The sequence below is a fragment of the Cyprinus carpio genome, chromosome A17 (genome assembly GCF_018340385.1).
Source record: "Cyprinus carpio isolate SPL01 chromosome A17, ASM1834038v1, whole genome shotgun sequence".
NCBI classification, from domain to species: Eukaryota; Metazoa; Chordata; class Actinopteri; order Cypriniformes; family Cyprinidae; genus Cyprinus; species Cyprinus carpio.
The window spans coordinates 26,131,227-26,157,450 of NC_056588.1; the positions used below are offsets into that span (position 1 = coordinate 26,131,227).

The 26,224-nt window shown below is 45.1% G+C and overlaps 2 protein-coding genes across 3 annotated transcripts in view; both read left to right on the top strand.

The window, feature by feature from the left end:
• LOC109061160 (CDAN1-interacting nuclease 1-like) overlaps nt 1-26,224 on the top strand; it is a 790,471-nt gene that overhangs the window by 250,057 nt on the left and 514,190 nt on the right. The gene's annotated exons all lie outside the window — the stretch shown is intronic.
• On the top strand, nt 46-24,702 carry spred1 (sprouty related EVH1 domain containing 1). The gene is made up of 6 exons (XM_042774540.1): nt 46-797; nt 14,409-14,589; nt 14,700-14,868; nt 17,198-17,247; nt 20,458-20,601; nt 22,568-24,702. Exons 1-6 carry the CDS (start codon nt 769-771, stop codon nt 23,219-23,221), a joined length of 1,227 nt encoding a protein of 408 aa, XP_042630474.1. The 5' UTR covers nt 46-768; the 3' UTR covers nt 23,222-24,702.

The following is a 26,224-nucleotide window of genomic DNA, read 5'->3' on the forward strand; positions in this document are numbered from 1 at the left end:
ATCTGAAATCAAACCCGTGGATCCGGGTGTTTGGGGTTTCTATTAAGAGGCGAGTGGCTTTTATTCTCCCAAACTCGTCTCGCCGGTCAGGTGGATGGATGATGTCGTGCGCGCGCCGCGGGATTAGAGCAGTGCCGCGTCAGAGGCGGATGAGGAAGGACAAGGGCCGGCTGGATGGAATGAGCGGCGGAGGGATCTGTGTTCGTGCGCTCAGGCCATCCGCTCTTCCGCCCAGTTTTCCGATGTGATTCGTCTGCGCTGAAAATGGAGTTCGCGTAAAGCAGATCCCCCTAACTTCCCAGGAAGAATTCCCATCGCTCGGCGCGTTCTTCTGACGCATTCTGCCCCGATCTTAGACTCTGGTTCCCGAGGAGCGGACAGCAGCGGGCTCTTCGTCCAAATCGCTGCATTTCTTCCGAGTGAAGTTGTCGCCTGATCGGCTCGTGTGGATTTTCCAAACTCGCTTTCGCTGGGATTTTGGGATTTCTGTGGGATGAGGATGAGGAAGGCGCCGATGGTTTCCCCTCTGCGTGTGCTCTATCGGTCAGACGGGTCGAAGTGTCTCTCTCGCTGCTTCCACACTCCCTTCCCGTTCTGAATCCAGGGCTCTTCTCGTGCAGCATGCTCGCCTGCAGAGCGCCTCGCTTCTCCTCAATCATGGCCTTTCAGGGTGCTTTCACCGAGAACACGGACATATCTGCGCTTTATTTCCCCGCCGTGAGTGCGAGCTCGATCATATTTTCAGGATTTGGATCCCCGTGAGAAAAAATGAGCGAAGAATCAAATCCAAACAGCGAGTAAGTGCACGCGCACGCACGCACACACGCGCGCAGATGAACACAGCACAGAATGAGATCGATATCCGCGTATTATTATATCTAAACTCACGATTTCTGATCATATGTCTTGTCTGTTCGACCACTACAAACTTGTAACTGTCATATTTGTTTCTGGGAGCGAATGACGACAATGAGCTGTCAGTTAGTGTAATGAAGACACAATTCTATTTTATGCTCAATAATGAGCAGGGTGTTTAAGTTCTTGAGTAGCTGTGTGGCGTTAGTACGGGGGTTAGGTTAAACCGGGAGTTTATGCGGGATATGAGAGGTGTCTGATGGTATTTACTGAGATCCATTAGCGCAGTGTCGGGCCGTGTCTCAAACCCTAGCGAGACGCCTATCTAGGGAGCGTGTTTGCGCGTGACAGGCGCCTGGTGCGCGCGGCGCCATGTTTTCTCAATCATCACAAGCCTCATTCATAAAAATGTCCCAAACACGAGACCTAACTGAAGGTTTCGCTGCACTGCGATGGATTTTCCGCGGATGGGTCGCAGTGTTTGGGTTTAGCGCAGTGTTGTGCGGCAGCTCCTTCTGGAGAGAGAGACTGAGAGAGAGAGAGAGAGAGAGACACTAAAGAACCAGCGAGTCCGCCTCACACACACACATACACACACACAACCGCGACACACACACACACACACACACACACACACACACACACACACACACACACACACACACACACACACACAGATCTGCTGTACACAGTAGGGATGACATTTTCCATAAATCGATTAATTAATATAAGTCAATTAATGATTATCATAAACATGAATACCACACGTGGAGAACTCAAAATATCAAATGTGCATACTTGACTTTTTGCTATTTTGCCTAAATTAATTACCTGTACTTAAGAAATTGGTGTTTATGAAATTTTATGAAATTTTATTAAACTTTTTAATTTTCAAGCTTAAAATATTCACATTATTTATGAATGGTCACCTGAATTGCCATACTTAAGATTTTGTATTTATTTATTTATTTATTTATTTATTTATTTATTTATTTATTTATTTTTTAAAGCCAGGTCGCTGCTTTGCCTTTTCAACTCCCATATTAATTATCAGGGGGAAAAAATCAGTCCTGATTAGTTGCTTTAAAACAACTGGACTAAATGAGTTTAATTGGTTGATGGATGATTGACAGATTCATCAGTGCAATCACTAATGCGTTTAATGTGCATTCAGCAAACTTTATTAAATGATTAACAACTGATAACTGGATGATGTTTTGCTGAGTGTGTTTCTGGTATCTGGGCTGGTTTATACGGTGGCCATGAAGGGCAAAACAGATTACAATTCTGAAAACACAATAACAAATTACAAATGCAAATGCAAATCTAAACAACAAAATAACAATTCAGAAAACAACAACAATTTAGAAAACATTATAACAAGTCAGAAAACACAATGACAAATCAGACAAACTGGAAGAGGTAAGTATAGTTTGAGACAGCGCCATTGGTTTGGGATTACTCACCGATGATTGGACCAGACATCTGTCAATCAACGTATGCAGAAAGAACCAGCCGAAAAACAGCAGAGTCGTGGTAGAAAGTTCGGCGATGGTTTTAAAGTAGCTCGGTTTAAATGTATTGTATCTAAATTGTAATCTGTTTTGCCCTTCATGGCCACCGTAGGTTTAGTCTTGTCATGTCAGAAGACTTCCGAAGCTTTTCATATTCCTCATATTCTGTGTAGTCATTAGTTCAGATTAACAGATTAACTTCTCCATCTATTTACCACCTTAAATTGATTTCCAGGGGTGTTTTTTTTAACCTTTTATGTATAAATGATAACATTTACTAATCCAGTGTTCTTTGGCAAAATAGAGACAAAAAAAGACAATATTGATATTGTTTTTTAAAATGTAACTCACAATATTAACTTCTTGGGTAATAGTGAACACACAATCAATATTAACTAATAGATTTCCCTCATTAAGCTCCTAATCTGCTGCTTATTGATAGTAAGTAAGGTAGTTGTTGTAGTAGTTGTTTAGGTATAAGTGATCTAGAATATGGTCATGCAGAATAAGGCATTAAAATGTGGTTTATAAGTAGCCTACTAATAAATAGCCACTTTTGGTATCACACAAGCAGCAACCTCCCTCTCTGTCTCGTGAAGCCAACAAGGAAGTGTCTTAAACTGTAATTCATCAACTGGCCACTAGAGGCTGGCTGCAGAAGGGAGTCAGTCCCATAGACTCCTCATGTTAAAATGGCCAACTTTACAGCAGAAAAAAAAAACGTTTACAGCCTGGTGCAAAAAATTATTTTGGTATATAGCTAATTTTGCCCTTCATGACAACTGTGAGGGGGGTGTATTTTTTTCGAAACTCATGCGTTTAAATTATATTAAGCCTTAAGTTCTGCATAATTAAGGGTGTGGCCACTTGAGTGACAGGTGGATTGCCGCTGCTGACACTGCCGTCGAGCTAGGTGGGCGTGGCTTCAGCAACCAGTTCCCGCCTTTTTTCCCATTTTCGATTGCGTGCGGTGACGCAGCCAAGATGGCGATGGCCCGCACCGTCCACTTTGAGCTTCATAACCGCTCTTCAGAAAACTACGGGTGATGTCACGGACACTACGTCCATGTTTTTATACACGAACTGGCTTCACATGGGACAAGCTTTGACTCATTTGTTCGGATCTTTGACTCATTTATTCAGATATTTTGACTCGTTTGTTCAGACTTTTGACTTGTCTGTTCTGATTCGTCTGTTCTCGTTTTTGACTCATCTTTGCAGATCTTTGATTAATCTGTTCTGATATTTGACTTGTCTGTTCGGATCTTTGACTCGTCTTTTTGGATCTTTGACTCATCTGTTAGAATCTTTGACTCGTCTGTTCTGATATTTGACTCACCTTTACCCTCCTATCTTTTACCATCCTTTCACTCCTGAACTCTCACTCTTCTGTTCGGATCTTTGACTCGTCTGTTCGGATCTTTGACTCGTCTGTCTGTTCGGATCTTTGACTCGTCTGTTCGGATCTTTGACCCGTCTGTCTGTTCGGATCTTTGACCCGTCTGTCTGTTCGGATCTTTGACCCGTCTGTCTGTTCGGATCTTTGACCCGTCTGTCTGTTCGGATCTTTGACCCGTCTGTCTGTTCGGATCTTTGACTCGTCTGTCTGTTCGGATCTTTGACTCGTCTGTTTCGGATCTTTGACTCGTCTGTCTGTTCGGATCTTTGACTCGTCTGTTCGGATCTTTGACCCGTCTGTCTGTTCGGATCTTTGACTCGTCTGTTCGGATCTTTGACTCGTCTGTCTGTTCGGATCTTTGACCCGTCTGTCTGTTCGGATCTTTGACTCGTCTGTTCGGATCTTTGACCCGTCTGTCTGTTCGGATCTTTGACTCATCTGTTAGAATCTTTGACTCGTCTGTTCTGATATTTGACTCATCTGTCTGTTCGGATCTTTGACTCGTCTGTTCGGATCTTTGACTCGTCTGTCTGTTCGGATCTTTGACTCGTCTGTCTGTTCGGATCTTTGACTCGTCTGTCTGTTCGGATCTTTGAACCGTCTGTCTGTTCGGATCTTTGACCCGTCTGTCTGTTCGGATCTTTGACTCGTCTGTCTGTTCGGATCTTTGAACCGTCTGTCTGTTCGGATCTTTGACCCGTCTGTCTGTTCGGATCTTTGACTCGTCTGTCTGTTCGGATCTTTGACTCATCTGTTCGGATCTTTGACTCATCTGTCTGTTCGGATCTTTGACCCGTCTGTCTGTTCGGATCTTTGACTCGTCTGTTCGGATCTTTGACTCGTCTGTTCGGATCTTTGACTCGTCTGTCTGTTCGGATCTTTGACTCATCTGTTCGGATCTTTGACTCATCTGTCTGTTCGGATCTTTGACCCGTCTGTCTGTTCGGATCTTTGACTCGTCTGTTCGGATCTTTTGACTCGTCTGTTCGGATCTTTGACTCGTCTGTCTGTTCGGATCTTTGACTCGTCTGTCTGTTCGGATCTTTGACTCGTCTGTTTGGATCTTTGACCCGTCTGTCTGTTCAGATCTTTGACCCGTCTGTCTGTTCGGATCTTTGACTCTTTCCAGAGCTCAGTGGTCCATCGGTCCCGTTCTTCACGGCTGACTTTGGTTTCATCTCCTCGCTGAGCTCCGTGTAGAGCAGGTTTCTGATGCCTGTAGATCTCATCATGACCCGCTGAACACCGTTTCCTCGTGATACTCCTCCGGCTGATGTTTGTCTTCTGCGAGTACATCTTTACTAAGCTGAATGACGTGAGACGAGTTCACGTGTGCGTCTGTTCAGGAACTGAAACAACCTATTCGTTCTCTAATATCATGTGAAAACAAAACTTGAACTGAATTGATCTGAATAATGACTCTCTTGTCTTCTGCTGCTTTACAGCTGAAATCGAATTTGTCTCTAAATTGAAAAACTTTACAGTTATTGAACTGCACTGAATCAACAATGAACTTGAGCTGAATAATTTGTCGTATTTGAAGAAGTTTGCTTCACAGATTTTGTTATTTTCCCGTTTATCACTGTGAAGCTACTTTGAAATAATCTGTATATGTGCAGAAAATGTGACTTGACTTAATATGACTTCATGAGTAAACACAAACACAGATATGTCTTATATTTCTAGAGATTGAATTTGACACATCTAGAAGATGCACATGGTAACTGCCAGGCAAGTGCATGTACATAACCCTCTTGATCACAGCCTGTTGTTATCATTGTAATGTGTCTCTTGTAATGCACTTTTAATGTTAGTGTACTTTCTGCATGAAAAGCGTCATGTTTGCAGTACGTGATTTCCACCCTCATTGTGATCTGAGTAACGCTCAGTGACGGTGATTCATCTCCTTTAAGACTGTCCTCATCAGTGACTGACATCGCTGCTCACCGATGATGATATTGCAGGGAGGACGAGTCCTTGAAGTCTGAAACACAGTTTAGAACCATGACCTCTTACATGTCATAAGATCAACGCAAGTGTGATTGCTCATGATACGATTCATGCCTAGATCATTTCACTGCTGCTTCTCTGTCAAAGGATCTGTTCCTGTCATGCTTTCTGTTCATGATTCACTCAAAGCTTTCATCCTTGAGAGCAGTAACTATAAGGATGCCATAATTGCTCTAACTGGACTCGTTCAGAGTTGACAGAAAACCACACAGACTCTGAGGTTCGAGCTTCAGGTGATATGAGACGTGTGATGTTTTAAGACAGAGTTCATGATGAGGTGTTCAGAATTATCAGTGCGTGAGGCCCACTATTTCTTTCTGACTGTTTGCAAAACCAGCAGGTGTTTAAAAGCCTGATCAGATATTAAAGGTGGTGAGGTGTGTTAGGATTAAGCTCAGTGGAGGGTTTCTTGAGTCTTATGAAGGTCTGGATGCGTCAGTGATCTCCTCACACTCTGTGGAAGCTGTTTTTCACTTCCTTCCAGTGGCAGAAAAATGAGTGTTGCAGGTCAATACTATGATTATATTACATTTGTTCATTCCTGTACACACAGTTTTATCTGTGTGTGTATACATCTGTGTTTTGAGATATAGTTGATAGAGTAGATTGTCAATGAAGCTTGTGAGATGTGAGCTGATCAGCTCTGTTTCCTCAGTATCTGATTCTGAGCTCAAGTGTTTGTCCTGTAGGAACGTGTGTGGCCTAAAAACACAGAAAACAGGAAGGATTGAGGGGTGTGTGTGTGTGTGTGTGTGTGTGTGTGTCCACACACAAGTATATATGCATTTGTGCGTGTGACTAAGGAAGTTTATGAAGTCTCTGTTGATGAGTCACGTTACTTCTGGTTGGACTGCAGATCAGTTACTCAGGGTGAAACACTGCAGAAAAACACTGTAAAATAAATAAATCATTGCCATTTAGTTATGTAATCTAGAGTGAGTAAAACATTAATTAATAGCTCTGATCGGAGGGACTCTTAAAGGAATAGTTCAGCCAAAAACAGAAAATGTGTTCACCCTTACGTCAACCAAGATCAGGATGAGTTTGTTTCTTCATCAGGTTTGTAGAAATGTAGCGTTGCATCAGTGTCTCAGCAATGGATGCTCTGCAGTGAATGGGTGCCGTCAGAATGAGAGTCAGATAAAAACAGTAGTTTAACATGGACAACCTTTATATGAAAAAATTTGCCTTGGGATGTATTAATTTTCATATATACAGTTCTGTGCAAAAGTCTTGGGCACGTTACATCAAGTTGTCATTCCGTCTCAAGTGGTGCGAAAACTGTAAAGCTGGTTGCATTTTTACCAGTTTTTATATTGTTTTTCTCTGTTAAAGCACATTGGTTGTGTTTGTCTCATAGCTCACATGTTCAGGCGATTATGGAGAGCTCTTTATGTATAAATAGTGTTTGGAAATCACATTCTAGACGCTCCATCAAAGCCTTCAGTCGGTCTGTTCATGACATCACATAATTCAACTCATACATTGACATTAATTTGAAAGGAAATGATATGTTATAGTTTACATTACATGTCTGTGTTTGCACTAGTGTAGTGTCAACAGTCTGTGACTGAGAGCAGGTTTCAGTGTGATTGACTGTCCAGAATAGTCTCTACACCCGAAACGCTCGATACGGGATGATGTGGATCGTGTGTTTGCAGTGCTCTGCTGTAGCAACTGTGGGTCACTGAGTTCAGCTGAATGCTACAGGATCCGTTAGAGAACAGCGGATGATGCAACACAAACATCACGCTCACCCTGCTGATTTCTTTCTGGAGGATGTTCCTAATCATTTTGCAAAGTGTGGACCTGAAGAAATGGCGTGTGATCTGTTTGGTTTCTAATAGTTTTTGTGTTTAGAACGGTGTTCATAGTTTTGTATCAGAACAGACGAGTTACTGGGTTCGGTCAGGACAGTGGGCTGGACTTTTTCTCCTTCTGATGCAAATGAAAAGAGCAGCTCGTCCACAAACACAAACACACGTCCAGTCATTAGCTATGTTTCCATCCAAAGATTCGAATTAAACTTATGCACAGAACTGGTATATTGCATAAAAATATGCAAATAAAGCACCGTTTCCATCCAGCGAGTCAAAGAGAACAAAATCGTCACTTCCTGGTAAACTGTGACACTAAATATCACTAAGAATATAGAAGCCACTGAATATAATAATTTTCATATAGGATATAAATTACTTGCACCTCAGAGCGAGCAGACGAAACACAATAAATGCTGTCAGTGCTTTCGGAGGCAAATGCTGCTGTTTGGGAATGCATTGGTGTAAGACAATTATACAGAAATACTTGAACGACAGACTTTGCTCAGGCCTTTCAGAATGACCATAACACACAATAGATGCTGTGAACTAATCTCATCTCATAGGGCAAAGTCACATGACTTTTTTGATGCGCATGGGTTATGGTTTGTGGCACGATGTATGTTAAAATACATAGTGTATACACTCACTAAAAAAAGAGTAAACAAAGAGTGACAGTTTTTTAGTGGTAAAGAGCACTCTTTGCAAGCTTTCTAGTCTATGATCCCTTTAAAATGTAGAACTTTGTTTTTCAGCCACACACACGTTGCAAAGTTTCGGGAATGACATCTGCATATTTATGTGGGATTCACTCTCGAAGTAGCAGTGATTGACACAATGATGACAAGAGCAATAGACGGGATGTGAAAATGGGCATTAAGACTAGAGCACCCTCACTAATTTTAGAAGCACCCTCTGTGATTATTTCTGGCACCTGGGGTGGCCAGCCAAATTTCAGGGGGGCCAGAGACAACACCCTCCACCACACATTCCTCCTCCTGTTTCACCACCTCCTCCTGCTCCCTCTACTCCTCCTCTACCTGCTCTTCCTGCCGCCTACTCCTCCTGCTTCTCCCTCTGCTGCCATTCCTGCCGCCTACTACTCCTCATCTTCTCCCTAAAAAAGGCTCCTCCTCTTCAGTGATGCAAAGAACGTTACTTCTCACTCCTCTCTGAGCTCCCCAGACTCCTACTCCTAGAAGAACCTGCTTTTCCCTCTACTGCTCCTGGAGATTCTGCTCCCGCTTACTTCTCCGTCCATCCGCCCCCTCGACTTCTCCTCCTGCTATCTCCCTCTACTAGAAATCTCCTCCTAAAATGAAGTGCCCCCCTTACTTCTCCTCCCTCCAGCTCCCCATACCAGGATCCTCCTGCTCCCCCCTTACTGAAAACAAGTCTATCGCCCCCCTACTCCTGGGGGGTCCTGGGGGGCTGTGGGGGGGTACACCTGGGGTGGCCAGCAAAATCCAGCTCCCCTTACCCTCCCTCCTCCACCACATGACTCCCCTTGGGCTCAGACTTCACATCCTGCTCCTCCCCTTCTCCCCTCCTGTTTCACCTTCTCCTCCTGCTCCCCCCTACTCCTCCTTCTCCTGCTTCCCCCTACTCCTACTCCTCCTTCTCCTGCTTCCCACTCCTCCTCATCCTGCTCCCCTTACTCCTCCTCCTCCTGCCCCCCTTACTTCTCCTCCTCCTGCCCCCTACTCCTCCTCCTGCTCCCCTCTACTACTTCTCCTCCTGCTTTTACTCCTACTCCTCCTGCTTTCCCCCTACTCCTACTCCTCCTTCTCCTGCTTCCCACTCCTCCTCATCCTGCTCCCCTACTCCTCCTCCTCCTGCTCCCCCTGTCTCCTCCTCTACCTCCTCCTCCTGCTGCTCCCTCTACTCCTCCTCCTGCTCCCCTACTCCTACTCCTCCTGCTGCTCCCTCTACTCCTCCTCCTCCTGCTCCCCTTACTTCTCCTCCTCCTGCTCCCCTTACTTCTCCTCCTCCTGCCCCCTACTCCTCCTCCTGCTCCCCCTACTCCTCCTTCTCCTGCTTCCCCCTACTCCTCCTCCTGCTCTCTCTCCCTACTCCTACTTCCTCCTCCTCCTGCTCCCCTTACTTCTCCTCCTCCTGCTCCCCCTACTCCTACTCCTCCTGCTCCCTCTACTCCTCCTCCTCTTGCTCCCCTGCCTCCTCCTCTACCTGCTCCTCCTGCTCCCTACTCCTCCTACTCCTCCTCCCCTGCCTCTCTCTACTGCTTTCCCTCCCCCCCCCTCCTGCTCCCCTACTCCTCCACCTCTACCTAATACTCCTGCTCCCATTACTCCTCCTCCTGCTGCTCCCTCTACTACTCCTCCTCTACCTGCTTCTCCTGCCCCTTACTCCTCCTGCTGCTCCCACTTCTCCTCCTCTTCCTGCCCCCTACTCCTCCTCCTCTTGCTCCTCCTGCTCCCCCTCCTCCTCCTGCTGCTGCTCCCCCTACTAAGGGTCATTTGACCTTTAATTTCACACACAAAACCTGTTAACTGCATTACAAAGAAGCAGGTTTCCATTTTCCAGGATTCACACAAGCAGCTTTCCGTCTTTGATCTGTATCTCTAATTTTCGCACATCTGCAGCAGAGAACCCTCAAATCGAGGTGACATCATTTGCTGGAATGAAGCTTCTCGATCAATCTACTTTGACAGATAAAATGGTTTTATTGAGACGGACTCTGCATTTGTTTGTCCACTGAGTGTGTGTTGTAGACGGCATCACTCACTGTCATCAGAGTTTGATTACAGAGCACCTCCTGTGTTTGGTGTGATGAACAGAGCGCTCTGCTGCTCTAATGGCTCGATTTCACTGGCTGGAAAGCTGTTTAATGGGAGTCCTGTTCAGTGCCTGTTTAGAAAACCATTAATGTATTTTAAACTCTGGTAAAGCCTCATTCACACTGCATCTCTCTCTCTGTGTGTGTGTGTGTGTGTATCTCGCCAGTATCAGTGTTTTCCCTTCCAAATGCCCTGCGGAGGCATCATTTATATATTTGGTACATACATGAAACTGAAGCAGTCGCTGCTTTCAAACGTCGTCGTGTGTATCGTGTGTATTCATCTGAAGATTGACTGCAGCATGTGGTCAAATGCACTTGCATCTCAAAAGACATGTATGATGCGAAATTAATGTAAAAACAGTTCTGTCTGATTACAAACAAAACTTCTGACAGCAGATCTTTGCATTCGTGTGAATGCAGCTCTGAATCATCAGTAATAATCCAACAGCAATGAATCGCTCACGTCTGATATCTTCAGATGCTGAAGGAACTTCTTATTGCTTTGTTCTTGTTATTATTAATGACTTGCTAATGTTTGGAGCTATTAGTAGATAGTGATTAGTTGAGACCATACAATTGTTTCTTGAAACCAGTTGTTTTCAGTTATTTATTTGTAATTGTTATAAAAATATATTTGTATAAATAAATGAAACGGTAGATAAAGAGCTGTTTAATAGCATGTTTGGTGATGTCTGGTGGCTCAGGTGGAGCATCATCGACTGCCCTCTAATATGCTCGTCCTTACTGGATATTGTATCTGCTCTTGATGAATATTAATTGGAAAATGACATGACACTTTCCCGCATTCTTTATTAACCTATGGACATAAGGAACAAAGATTTATTCTCTTAGATGTTTGCACAAATGTGGGTTTTGTTGGTGATTAGTTGATACTCTTTGAGCTTTGATCACAATGCATACAAATAACATGCTAAGAGCCTCATCTAGATTGTATTTCTGAATAAATGTAGTCGTTAAAGTGGTATTTCTTTGCTTTTCTTTCTTTTAGCGCCCAGGCTGACCAGTGACCGTTAGGGCTGGTTCAGTCCATCTGAATTAAAGGGATAGTTCACCCAAAAATGAAACTTGTCATCATTGACTCTTCCTCATGTTGTTCCAAACCAGTTTGAGGTTCTTTCTTCTGTTGAGCACAAGAGACAGCCAACAGTTGCTGGTAGCCATTGACTTTCCATTCTACTGAAGTCGTTAGGTACCATCAACTGTTTGGTTACCCACATTCTTTGAAATATCTTCTTTTGTGCTCCGCAGAAGAAAGAAACTCATACAGGTTTGAAACGACATGAGGAAGAGTCAATGATGACAGAATTTTCACTTTGAGATGAACAAACCATGTAATGTAATTCATCCGTTTGTTTCAAGGACACCTCCTCATCTGTAGTGTGTTCTCTAGTACTGCGGTGTTGAATGTGCTGTGGTTGGTCTCTGTGTGATGTTCCATCACCCTTTTCCTGCATTTTGAAGGATCACATCAGGAACGAGTGATGGAAATGCCAAATTAAAAAAATACTCTGACTCTGACTTGATCTCACTGCACAGCATCTGAAGTGTTGTTCTGGTCGTTCTGAAATGAGCAAAGTCTGTCGCCAAAGTATTTCTGCAGAATCGCCTCCCAGAACTGATTCACACGACAGCAGCGTCCAGCTCCGAAACAACGACCGCCTTTATATTCTTTATATTCAGTGGCATCTCCTGCTTTCCTCAGTGATGATTAGTGCCAGTTTATCAGGAAGTGACGAGTTTGCTCTCTTGGACTCATTGGATGGAAATGGATGCTTTATTCGCAGATGTTTTATGAGATATTCCAATTTTCGCCAAATTCCATCAGATAACAGAAAGCATTCAGATGGAAGAGCATTAACTAATTGCTTATTAGCATGCATATTACACATGCATATTCTTCAGCACATTAGGAGTGTATTGAGACAAAAATCACAGTTAATGGTGAGAATTGGTCCCCAAACTAAAGTGTGACCAAACTGTGTTCTTAGGTTTATGTCTTCTCTTGAATGAAATCGTTCAGGACAGTCTGGTCGCGCGGCTCCTTTACAGAACCGGACAGAAGCAGTTTGGTGTTTATTTGGTTTCGTCTGTGAAATATTCATCTTTGCTTCCTTCTCCAAACCTCCCGAGCTTAATGAATGACCCAGAGGCTGCGCCCGCGCTGACCTTTGACCTCTGCTATTTCCGGCCTGAAGAAATCATTATGAGATGGACGGTTTGAGAGCAGCAGAGAGTGTCACCGTGTGATCTGTGGTGTCACTGTTACTCGCGTATAAAGACGTGTGTCTGGTTCCTCAGCGAGTAACTGATTTCACTCTTCAGTTCAGTTCGTCTGCAGTCAATCAGAACATTAAAGGAGTCTTATCTCTCATGTACAGATTGTGTTGCTTTACTCTTCTCTTGTCTATTATATTTAAACTGAGTAAAATCATATCTATTGTGAACTCTGCACACTATTGACATCATTTGGTCACATTTTATTAAGTGTCATTAATTATTATGTAGTAACACCTGCAGGACTATGGATTTAGAGAACTTCAAACGAAAACAAAGAACGAACTGATGTGACTGTGTTTGTTTCGGTTATAGTTAGAGTGTGGGGTAAAGAAGAAACAAATAACGAAACTATGTTACTTTGTTTTCTTTGTTTGTTGTTTTATGTGTGTGTGTGTGTGTGTGTGTGAGAGAGACTGTGTGTGTGTGTGTGTGTGTGTGTGTGTGTGTGTGAGAGAGAGAGAGAGAGTGTGTGTGTGTGTGTGAGAGAGAGAGTATGTGTGTGTGTGAGAGAGAGAGCGAGACTGTGTGTGTGTGTGTGTGTGTGTGTGTGTGTGTGAGAGAGAGAGAGAGAGAGACTGTGTGTGTGTGTGTGAGAGAGTGTGTGAGTGTGTGTGTGTGTGTGTGTGTGTGTGTGAGAGAGAGAGCGTGTGTGTGAGAGAGTGTGTGTGTGTGTGTGAGGGACGCGTGTGTGTGTGTGTGTGTGTGTGTGTGTGTGTGTGTGAGAGAGAGCGAGACTTGTGTGTGTGTGTGAGATTGACTGTGTGTGTGTGTGTGTGTGTGTGAGAGATGTGTGTGTGTGTGAGCTGTGTGTGTGTGTGTGTGTGAGAGAGCGTGAGTGAGAGGTGTGTGTGTGTGTGTGTGTGTGTGTGTGTGTGTGTGAGCATGTGTGTGTGCGTGTGTGTGAGAGTGTGTGTGTGTGTGTGAGCGTGTGTGTTGTGTGTGACGCGTGTGTGAGCATGTGTGTGTGTGTGTGTGTGTGTGTGTGTGAAACACAGAAGATAAACACACTCAATACCCATTAGACAATGGGTAATTACAGAACGACACACAGACAACAGGTTTGGTTCATCTGTGCCAATGTGTGTGTGTGTGTGTGTGTGTGTGAGAGAGCGTGTGTGTGTGTGAGAGAGTGTGTGTGTTTTTTTTTGTGTGTGTGTGAGCATGCGTGTGTGTGTGTGTGTGTGTGTGTGTGCGTGTGTGTGCATGCGTGTGTGTGTGTGTGTGTGTGTGTGTGTGTGTGTGTGTGAATGTGTGTGTGTGAGAGAGCGTGTGTGGGTGTGAGTGTGTGTATGTGTGTGTGTGTGAGCTGTGTGTGTGTGTGTGTGTGTTGTGTGAGAGTGTGTGTGTGTGCGTGTGTGAGAGAGCATGTGTGTGTGTGTGTGTGTGTGTGTGTGTGAGAGAGCATGCATATGTGTGTGTGTGTGTGGTGTGTGTGTGTGTGTGAGTCTGACTGTGTGGTGTGTGTTTGTTTGTGTGTGTGTGAGAGAGCGTGTGTGGTGTGTGTGTGTGATGTGAGCATGTGTCATGTGTGTGTGTGTGGGCGTGTATGTGAGCATGTGTGTGTGTGTGTGTGTGTGTGAGCATGCGTGAGTGTGCGTGTGCCAGTGTTTGTGTGTGTGTGTGTGTGTGTGTGTGTGTGTGTGTGTGTGACTGACTGAGTCAGGACTGTTGGCGTGTCCTCACCATCACGCGTGTGCTGTGCTCCTGTGCTGCAGTGAGAGTTATGCGTGTGTGAGAGCGGTGGTCATGGGTCGTGATGACTCCAGCGGCGGCTGGCTTCCTCTGGGTCCTGGAGGGCTCAGCTGCGTCACCGTACACAAGGTCAGCCGGACGGAGGCCGACGGCAGCAGCGGAGCGGATTTCCTCATCCACGGAGAGCGGCTCAGAGACAAAACGGTAATGTGACATCATCATCACGTGCACAGGAAGTGTCTGTTCGCCGCTCCTGAGGTTCCTTTCATTCATGAACCGTGTAACGAGTAACGAGACCTCGCTCTGGTCTCCAGGTGCTGCTGGACTGCGTCATCCGGAGGGATCTGGTGTATAATAAAGTCAATCCCATCTTCCACCACTGGAGGATCGGCAGCATGAAGTTCGGCCTGACCTTCCAGAGCCCAGCGGACGCCAGGGCCTTCGACCGCGGGATCCGGAGAGCGCTGGAGGACATCAAACAAGGTGAGCACCCTTCAGGAGCAGCTCCATGACGCGATGAATCAGAAGACTCGTATCAGCCTGGAGCTTTAACACATTCATCCAAATGTTTTCAAAATGCACAATGTGTGCCGTATAGTATCTCATTTAACATCACTCTCGATGAGTCTGTATTTCTAAAAACTAGACCATGAATGCTTTCATAAATGATATCCAGACTGTGTTCAGATAGACTCACTGTGTCAGAAAGTGAAGTATACTCAGGCCTTAACACACATCAGTCCTCCTGAACCATCCTTGATCTGAATAATGACTCTGTGGTCTTCTGTAGAGCTGCAGCTCAAATGGGAAGTGTTTCGTAATTGATGAATTTTTACAACAGTATTTTCCTGTTCATCTCGGTGAACCTGCTTTGAAACAATCTGTATCGTCTAAGAGCTGTAATCACGTTTCTTACAGTGCTTTATACGAAGCAGCTTCACAGTAATAAACTGGAAAATAACAGTGTTAATGTTGTCAAATTCACCAGTTTAGATCCCAGTTCAGCTTCTGGTGTATGCTACATGTTGAGTTTATGTGTTTAAATCGGGGTGAGATCGTATCACGGTGTTTGTGTGAAAGTCTGCTCTGACCACGGCTGCTGTAGTCGTGTGTTTCAGCGGCGCTCGGCTCACGCGCTCCACCTGATGACGTCACGCTCGTTTGCTGAAGTGGAATTTTCCAGTGTGTGTTGTGTAACGGCGCGCAGCTTCTTCAGTATTCCTGCTGCATGACTCCAGACTACAGCCTGCCGGCTCTCAGGAGCCTGTTACTGTGGCAACCGGGACACAGCGCTGCTGGACGCGCCACGTCAACACACACACACACACACACACACACATAACACACACACAAAGTGATGTGACGTGGCCAAGTATGGTCCCCATTTCAGTGCTGTGCATTTCACCCATCCAAGCGCGCACACACACACACACACACACACACACACACACACACACACACACACACACACACACACCCGGAGCAGCTGGGGGTTCGGTTCTTGCTCGAGGGTCTCTCCTCAGTCGTGGTATTGAAGGTGGAATAGCGTGCTGGTCGTTCACAATCCCTGGAGGCACTGAGACTAGAACCCATGACCTTCGGGTTGCAAGCCCGACTCTCTAAGCATGACTGCCCCAGACGAACACAGTGCTGCGCTTCAGATTATACAGCTGTTTGATTCAGTCACAGCCTTTCACACTGAGACATATCACAGTTATCCTGCAGCCCCATTCATTTATTTTATTTTTAAAATCAGTGAATATAATTAATTGTTAGCTTTTCATCCCCTCACAAACCCCCTGTTCGGGAAACTCAGAGAAGACTATATGATATCACACTATTTCATTTAAAGATAAAACATCACACTCATAACAGCAGTGAAATCTATATTGAGTTTACATAATAATTATTCAAGTAATTATACAAAAGTTATTTGAAAAATACATTGATACGAAAAAATTATTTGAACTTGATAAAAATCAGATTTATACTTCAGATAGGAATTCTTGATTCTGTAATCCTATTCTGGTATTTTACAGAATCGAGTAAAGAACGAGCGTGACTAAAGGGAAGTAAACCCCAAGCAGCAGTTCATCAGTAATCTGGGAGTCTCCAGTGTGTCTGGCTCCATTCAGTGCTGTCAAAATAAAAGTCCTGCTCACAACACTTCAGGACCAAACTGATAAACTTCTCAGCCGGTGCCGCAGATGTTGGCCTTGCAGATTAATTAGTCGACTGCTATCTTTGCGGTGTGTGATCTCTGAGTCGTGCTGAAGGGCCCCGAGGAGCCGCTGTCTGACGTCACAGCACTGCTGCCGTTTAATGTGTCCTACAGTCATTCTAGCACACAGTTTGATCAGAATGTGTGTGATGGACAAGACCACAGGAAACAGATGATTCTTCTGCACAATCTGACTTTGCTGCAGCCTGGAATTGAACTGCTGGTTTCGTCTGGTCAGAGGATAACTGGACCCCCAACTGAGCCTGGTTTCTCCCAAGGTTTTTTTTCTCCATTCTCTCACTGATGGAGTTTTGGTTCCTTGCCGCTGTCGCCTCTGGCTTGCTTAGTTGGGGACACTTCATTTACAGCGATATCGTTGACTTGATTGTAAATTATTGAACAGATACTATTTAAACTGAACTGAGCTGCATGATGACATCACTGAATTCAATGATGAACTGCCTTTAACTGTCATTTTGCATTATCGACACACTGTTTTCCTAATTAATGTTGTTCAGTTGCTTTGACGCAATCTGTTTAGTTTAAAGCGCTATATAAATAAAGATGACTTGACTTGATGTTCACCTGCAGGTGGCGCACTGTACAGCGACACGGACGCTCCTGAAGACGTCTCATCACAGGTGAGTGACACCAACACACTCACACACACACTCACACACACACTCACACACACACACACACACTCACTAAACCACACTTTACAGACACACACACACACACACACACACACTCACAGACACTCAAACACTCACACACACACTCACAGACACACACACACACCCACAGACACACCACACACACACACACACACACACACACACACACACACACACACACTTACAGACACACACACACACACCACTCACAGACACACACACACCACACACACACACACCACACACTAACACACACACACACACACACACACACACACACACACACAGACACACACACACACACTTACAGACACAGACACACACACACACACAGTGTAGCAAAACTACAAAAAATGACAAAAAATTAACACAAAATGAAAAAAAAATTACATATATAGCTAAATGAAAATGTAATAGTATATAAAGGACACTAGTGTAATGCTGCAGAGATGCTGTGGTTCAGGAGTCTCAGGAGGATGCTCTCCTGCAGTGTGGTGTTTGATTCATTCATAGATTAAGAGCTAAAAATGCTCATCCTCTGCTGTAGAGATCAGCCATGATCAGGCCCAATCACACGCCTGTTGCTAGGCAGCAAGAGAGTTGCGGCGCGCGTATCCGTGGTGATGCAGAGCACAGTCAGTCACGTGTGTTGCTGTCAGAGCAGCAGGTGAGTGACTCTGCTCCTGTGTTACAGTAGAGCTGCTGTCCGCCGCAGGGCATGCTGGGAGTTCATGGCGCTGATCTGCGTACGTGTATATCAGCTGGACGTCTGGCGCTGTATCCTTGCGTTATTTCAGTGTCACGTGTGTGTGTGTGTGTGTGTGAGTGAGTGAGAGAGAGATAGTGTGTGTGTGATAGCGCTGAACGATTAGTTGACATTATCAATAACGTCAACAATAAAAAATTGTCTACAAATATTTTTGTTGTGGAGTAGTCGTTTGATCTCATGTGACCCAATGTAAGAGCCTGCAGTAACACGGTTTGACCAGTGTGGCGCTGTAGAGCAAGACAGTAACTCAGCTCTCCTGATGCAAATCAAGAGAAAAAAGACACAGCACTTCAGTTCAGAGCAAACGTAGCCGAACCCGAGGCTGCTGAGCGGCGTTTGGATGAATATGTAAATATATGCTGTGCGCTTTCCTCCCAATAACAAAATGAACACATCAGGAACTGACAGCAGTGAGAAAGCAGCAGTTAAAACGCATCAGATTACAGCACAAGCTCTGCAGTTCAGTACTCCAGTAAAGTCCAGTCATGATTATTAATACAGTACTTTATGCAAGAGAGAGCCTTAAATCAAGCAGCTTTACAGCATTAAACATGAGAAACCAGCGTTGCTCTCAGTTAGAATTACAACTTGATTCTCTGTTACAGCGCAGCTCTCCAGTGCGGCGCTAGCTAATGATCAAAAACGTTTAATTAAAGTGATAGTTTGGTTTGCAGAGATCAAAACTTGATCTAGCTCGGGACTGTTTTGATTATCATAACCCTATAAGGTATTTTAAGAGAGATTATGTTGTGTATAAAATACTTTATCACTTAACCTTTCTTTTGTTTCTTGTCCATATGACTTACAAAAGGAGATTTTAGGCAGAATGATGTCACTCTCTCTCACTTCTCATAAAGCTAAAAAAAGTTTCTCTGCAATCTCATTTTGTGTGCTAAATATATTTGTTTGTATAAATTCATTCTTTAATTGTAATAACATAATATGACTTCCAAAAGCTGAAGTTATTACTTTAATTTATATTTGTTAGAATCTGAATAACTCAATATTTTAACTAATTGCAAAAGCTGAAAAATCAATAAATGTCTACTGATTAATCAGCGAAATAATCAATGATTAGTCGATTAATCGCTCTAATAATCACTAGATTAACCGATTATCATAATGATTGTTTGTTGCAGCCCTAGTGTGTGAGATTTGTGTGTGTGTGTGTGTGTGTGTGTAGGGAGAGAGAGACTGTGTATGAGATCGTGTGTGTGTGTGTGTGTGTGTGTGTGTGTGTGTGTGTGTGTGTGTGAGGGAGAGAGAGACTGTGTATGAGTGTGTGTGTGTGTGTGTGTGTGAGGGAAGTTCAGAAAGGAGACTGAAGTCACAGGAAGCGTCTCTTAGCAACTGCAGGACGTTGATTACTGGAGCAAACGGATATAAACAGACCTGGACACACACACACACACACACACACACACAGTGTTATTCAGTGTCAGTGTGATATTTCCTCTTTCTGTTTCTTGTAATGTGAGCGCGTCAGCTGCTTTCAGTGTCTCACGCTGTGGCACAGGCCGCGGTGCGCTGTGTGTGTGTGTGTGTGTGTGTGAGGCTGTTAGATCATGTCCCGGTGGGCCAGTTCTTGTGGAGGGTCTGGTGCGGGATGTTTGACCATCAGTGATCGCTGCGGTCAGAGGCGCCACACACGTGACTCACGCGTGTTTGAGCATCTCTCGTCACACTGGTTCAGAGCTCCCTCTGCTGGTGTGCTCCAGCAGTCTCTGCTCAGGTTCACATGTATTTCTGCAGTTCAGTGCCCAGGAGCTTTTAACATCAGTCATTTAGATGTTAGTGCTGATGTACGTGTGTAAAATAATCTTTGAAAGATTCATTAATCATACAGCAGAGCTGCATCAAAAGGAGATTTACAATACAGATACTCTTGTCATTTTACTGAAAGAGTTAAAGTAATAGTTCACCCTAGAACGAAGATGTGTACACCGTCAGTTCATCCCAGATCAGGATGAGTTTGTTTCTTCATCAGGTTTGTAGAAATGTAGCACTGCATCAGTGTCTCATCAATGGGTGCCGTCAGAATGAGGCAGAAATCCAGGAAGCATTATTATGGAATATGGATTTGTATTTTAGATAAAAACATCTTAATGCTGGATGTGTTTCAGCTTTCGTCTTCTCCAGATGTTCACTGATGGACTGGAGTGCTGTGGATTACTTGTGGATTATTGTGATGTTTTTTATCAGCTGTTTGGACTCTCATTCTGACCGCCACCCATTCACTGCAGAGCATCCATTGATGAGACACTGATGCAGTGCTACATTTCTACAAACCTGATGAAGAAACAAACCCAGCTACATCTCCTATGACCTGAGAGAGAGCACATTTTCTTTGTTGGGTCAGCTTTACAGTAGGTCATGCTAATGCGTGAGTGTGCTGTGATTGACAGGAGACCGTGTCTGTCGGTACACCAGTGAGAGACGTCTTCTGTTCTCATGGTGTTGTGTCCACTGAACCCTTCCGCAGCTCTTACATACGAGCGCAGCCCTTCGACGAGGCTCTTACTGCCAGCCAGCGGTTCCTGCCTCCACAGGTACAACACACACACACACACACTCACTAACACACACACACACACACTCACTAACACACACACACTCACTCACTCACACACTCACTCACTCACACTCACACACACGTGTACACACACTCACGCACCACGCGCACACACACTCACTCACACACACACCACACACACACACACTCACTCACTCACACACTCACCACTCACTCACTCACTCACACACACACACACACACACACACACACACACACACACACATCATCACTCACCGCGCACACACACACACTCACACACTCACTCACTCACACTCCCCTCCACACACTCACTCCCACACACACACTCACCACTCACTCACACCACACTCACACACACACACGCACACACACACACTCACATCACACCCGCTCACTCACTCACTCACACACACACACTACACACACACACACACCACACACTTCACTCCCACACACATACACACACACTCACTCACTCACTCACTCACACACACTCACTCACTCACTCAAACACTCTCACACACACACACTCTCCCTCTCTCACACACACACACTCACTCACTATACCACACATCACACACACACACTCACACACACACACTCACTCACTCTCACACACACACACACACTCACTCACACACACACGCACTCTCACTCACACACACACACTCACTCACACACACACACACTCTCACACTCACTCACACACACACACACACACACTCACTCACACTCACACACACACTCACGCGCACACACACACACACACACACGCACTCTCACTCACACACACTCTCACTCACACACTCACTCACACACACACACTCACTCACACCACACCTCACCACACTCACACACACACACACACACACTCACTCACTCACACTCACACACACACTCACTCACTCACACACACGCACACACTCTCACACACTCACTCACTCACACGCTCACACCTCACACAACACTTCACCTCACTCCTCACACCCTCTCACACACACACTCTCACACAACACACACACTACACTCACACACTCTCACTCACACTCACCTCACTCACTCACTCACTCTCACTCACACACTCACTCACACACTCACTCACACACACACACTCACACACTCACTCACACACACACTCTCACACACACACACACACTCACTCACTCTCACACGCACTCTCACACACACACACTCACTCACACACACACTCACACACACACTCTCACTCACACACACACTCACACACACACTCTTACTCACTCACTCACACTCCCTCACTCACACACTCACTCACTCACTCACTCACTCACTCTCACACACACACACACTCACTCACACTCACTCACTCACACACTCACACTCACACTCACGACACCTCACACACCCCACTCACACTCACTCACCTCACCACACACTCTCACACACACACACTCACACAACTCACTCACACTTCTCACACTCACTCACACCACACTCTCACACACTCACACTCACTCTCTCACTCACTCACACAACTCACTCACACTCACACTCACACACACACTCACACACTCACTCACACACACACACACACACACCCACACACACTCACACTCACACGCACACACACACACACTCTCATCACACTCACTCTCAATCACTCACTCACACACTCTCTCCACATGCACAGACACACACACACTCACATGCACAACACACACACACACACTCACTCACATGCACAGACACACAAACTCACTCACTCACTCACACTCACACACACACACAAACACTCACTCACTCACTCACACACACACACACACACACTCTCTCACACACACACACACACACAGTGTGAAAATATCTTGAGCTTGTTTTAAACACAGAGCAGAAACCTACCGGATGACGGCACAATTCAGAGACAGTTATAGTTTTTCAGGCTTGTTGATGTTGATGGTCTTTTGTTCCGTTTTTATTCGCAGGTTTCCTTCAACAGCAGGCGGCACGTGAGCTTTCACATGGACGAGGAGGAGATCGTGCGCATCAACCCACGCAAGGACGTCCTCATCCGAGGCTACGAGGACTACCGGCACCCGGTGCTGTGGAAGCAGGACCCGGAGCACGAGGAGCCCGACGCCTCCGCCGCCTTCTCCAAGCTGGAGGGTAAGAAGTGTGAGTTCCTGTACGGCGAGGACCCGGAGCGGCACACCGGCGGCAAGGACCCCGTCAAGACGCAGCAGCCGCCGGCCCTCGGCAAGTGCAAGGCGTCCCGCAGGCGGAGAGAGGACGGAGAGCGCTCGCGCTGCATCTACTGCCGAGAGATGTTCAACCACGAGGACAACCGGCGCGGCCAGTGCCAGGACGCACCCGACCCCATCAAGCAGTGCATCTACAAGGTGAGCTGCATGCTGTGTGCCGAGAGCATGCTGTACCACTGCATGTCCGACTCGGAGGGAGACTTCTCGGACCCGTGCTCCTGCGACGCCAGCGAGGAGCAGTTCTGTGTGCGCTGGCTGGCGCTGCTGGGGCTGTCTCTGCTGGCGCCCTGCATGTGCTGCTATCCACCGCTGCGCGCCTGCCACCGCTGCGGAGAGGCCTGCCGCTGCTGCGGAGGAAAGCACAAGGCCGCGGGCTGAGCGCTGTGTTCTGTGGCCCGAGACGGGCGAAGCGTCACTCACCGCTCGACTGGAGCTTGTGGAGAGAGCGGCCGAGCGCGGAGGAGCTCCTGACGTGAGGAGGAACGTCCTGGAAGCACGGACACCTGGAGGAAGCGCACGTCCACAGCAACACGTCGCATCTAACTATGTGAAGAAATAATAATCCTATCGTGTCTTGTACAGAGATCTAACAAAGGGATTCCCGCTCTTGGCTTTTTCGTGCAGTTATTAACCGTGGCCTTTTCTTTTCGACGCTATCAGTACTAGGCGGAGAAAGCTCTTGTTTTGCTCCCGCATCGTGTTTCCTGAAGCAGAGCGCTGATGTTTTCAATCGAACAGGCACTTATTATAATCCCACAAGCGCTTCGTCTACAGAAGCTGCTTTCAGACGGTTTAAACGCTGAAGAACATCCGACACGGAGGACGTCATTCTCATGGTGGAATATAAGTGTTTATTTTACATGCATGTTTAAAGCTGATGCCGAATCTTGTTTTGACTAATAATCAGATGTTTTGTGCAAAGATGATCTGTCGGTGTTGTGGGAAAGAACGACGGTTTACTTTCTATGCAAGTATGTCCACGAGACGCTCGGCTGTACATATCAACACTATCCCGCAGTGACCGTACGCATCGTGGTTTGGTTTCACAGCATCATGTACATAAGTCACATCTTAATATTGTTTCACATTGAAAAGTAGTGGAGACGACGGAGGTTTTAATGGAGATTCTCTCTAGTTTTGTATCGCAGAACGACGGACAGTAAATAATGCTCCGAACAAACGTTTTTGAAGCTCGTCTTATGAAGCTGCTGGAAACAATCACTAACCGCATCGCAAGATTTAATCGGATGACTGTTAACCGTGATCTAGTTCTCCAGTATGGTTTAACCCTCGCCGCTCTTTTGTGTTGCTTCTTCTGGTGATCGCTGGCGTCTGTGGAGAACGGCTGATTTCTGCGGCTCCTCGAGGATTATGCAACGCTTTCGCGCGCGTCACGTTGTGTTCATGTGACTACCAGTTTAATCAGGTGCTGCTATTGTTAATTTTTATTGGTGTTCTTCTCTATTCCTGGAAGTATGGACCGCTTCTCCAGTGGTTGGCTCTTTCGTGGTGTAGTCGTGTGCTGGTGTTCTGCAGTACAGCGGTGTTTCTGAGCCTGTGAACTCGTTTAGTTTTAGTGCCATCGGCTTCATTCTCCTCCGTCTGAAGAAGTGCCTCGCTCCGCTTCTCTCGCTTTATATCTATGAATAGCTATTTCTATTATGGCTTGAAAATACTAAATATATGATGTAATATTTATAGTTCAGTAACTCATGTCATAGATGTATTTTCTGTATACAGATGTAGCTTGTTACTTTCATAAATATACAGTGTAAATATGCATACAGAACTGTTTTTATGTTACAGCATACACTTATTACATCAGTTAACATTACCATGAAAATAAAGAGTTTAAAATAGTGCTGTGTGTTTGTGTGTTTGTATGTGTGTGTGTGTGTGTGTGTGTGTGTGTGTGCGCGTGTTTGTATGCGTGTGTGTGTGCGCGTATGTGTTTGTGTGCGTGCGTGTGTATGTGTGTGTGTGTGCGTGCGCGTGCGTTTGTGTGCGTGCGTGTGTGTGTGTGTGTGTGCGCGCGTGCGTTTGTGTGCGTGCGTGTGTGTGTGTGTGTGCGCGCGTGCGTGTGCGTTCGTGTGTGTGTGTGTTTGTGTGTGTGTGTATTTCAGGGACAAACGTGTGTCCAGTAATGAGCTCCAGGGATGTTTTCATCTGAGAAACTGTCTAAATAAAGTAAAGCTTGTGTTTTAGTAGTGTTCTCTGTTAGAGTGTGTGTTGTGGAGCCCCAGACAAACACACACAATCTCTGTTCAACATTTAAACACTTCCACTCAGATGCTGTTATCATATAGACTCTTGCCCAGTCACTTTATTATTAAATTCACATCAGATACATCTAGCAAACGTTAGATATGACCTGGAATGAAACACACAATTATGCAAGTTACTAAATATAGCTGTCTTCATCTTCTTCATCATCATCATCATCATCATCCGGTGACCTTCAGAAGCAAAAGATTCTCAAAAAATGTAACATCACTGCTGTAAACATTTCTATTAAATCTTTATCAAATAATGCATAATACAAAACAGACATACACTATCCCATCCAAAACAAACCCCTTAAAAAACAAAATATTAACTTAAAAATATCTCAGAAAAAAAAAAAATGTATACTCCACCCCAAAATGAACATTTTGTCATTAATCACCATGTCGTTCCAAACCTGTAAAAGCTCTGTTCATCTTCAGAACACAATTTAAGATGTTTTGGATGAAAACCGGGAGGCTTGTGACTGTCCCATAGACTGGCAAATAAATAACAGTGTCTAGGTCCAGAAAAGACATCGTCAGAATACTCCATCTGTCATCAGACGTGCAATCTGGGTTATATGAAGCGACGGGAACACTTTTTGTAAGTGAAGAAAACAAAAATAACGACTTTATTCAATAATTCTTTTGTCAGCGGTCTCCTCTGTGTCTCTCCATATCACCGTATGCTGAGTATGCTCTTCTGTATCATCCGCGCCACAAGGAGGCGCTGTTTCCACGTTCAGCTTTGATTTGAAAGAAAACAGCGCATCCTTGTGGTTAATAGTCACAACGACATGCAGGGAAACAGATACAATATTTCTGTTTTTAGTGTTCCTGTTTTATTTTTTAAAATAAATCAAACCAATTAAACAACTAACATGAAGCCCAGTTTGGGGAACACTGGTGTAATGTTTAACGCATTTTATGATGTTGATATCAAATAATAATAATATCTTTGCTTTATCATATAGATATGGTACATTCAATGGTAAGTTAAAATAAGTTTGATAAAGTAATCTAAAACTATTCTTAAATGAGTAACCTAGACTACGCTCCTAACTACGGTCATGATGAGTCTACCAGCACCTCGTAACTGTCTGACATTCAAGCTTAA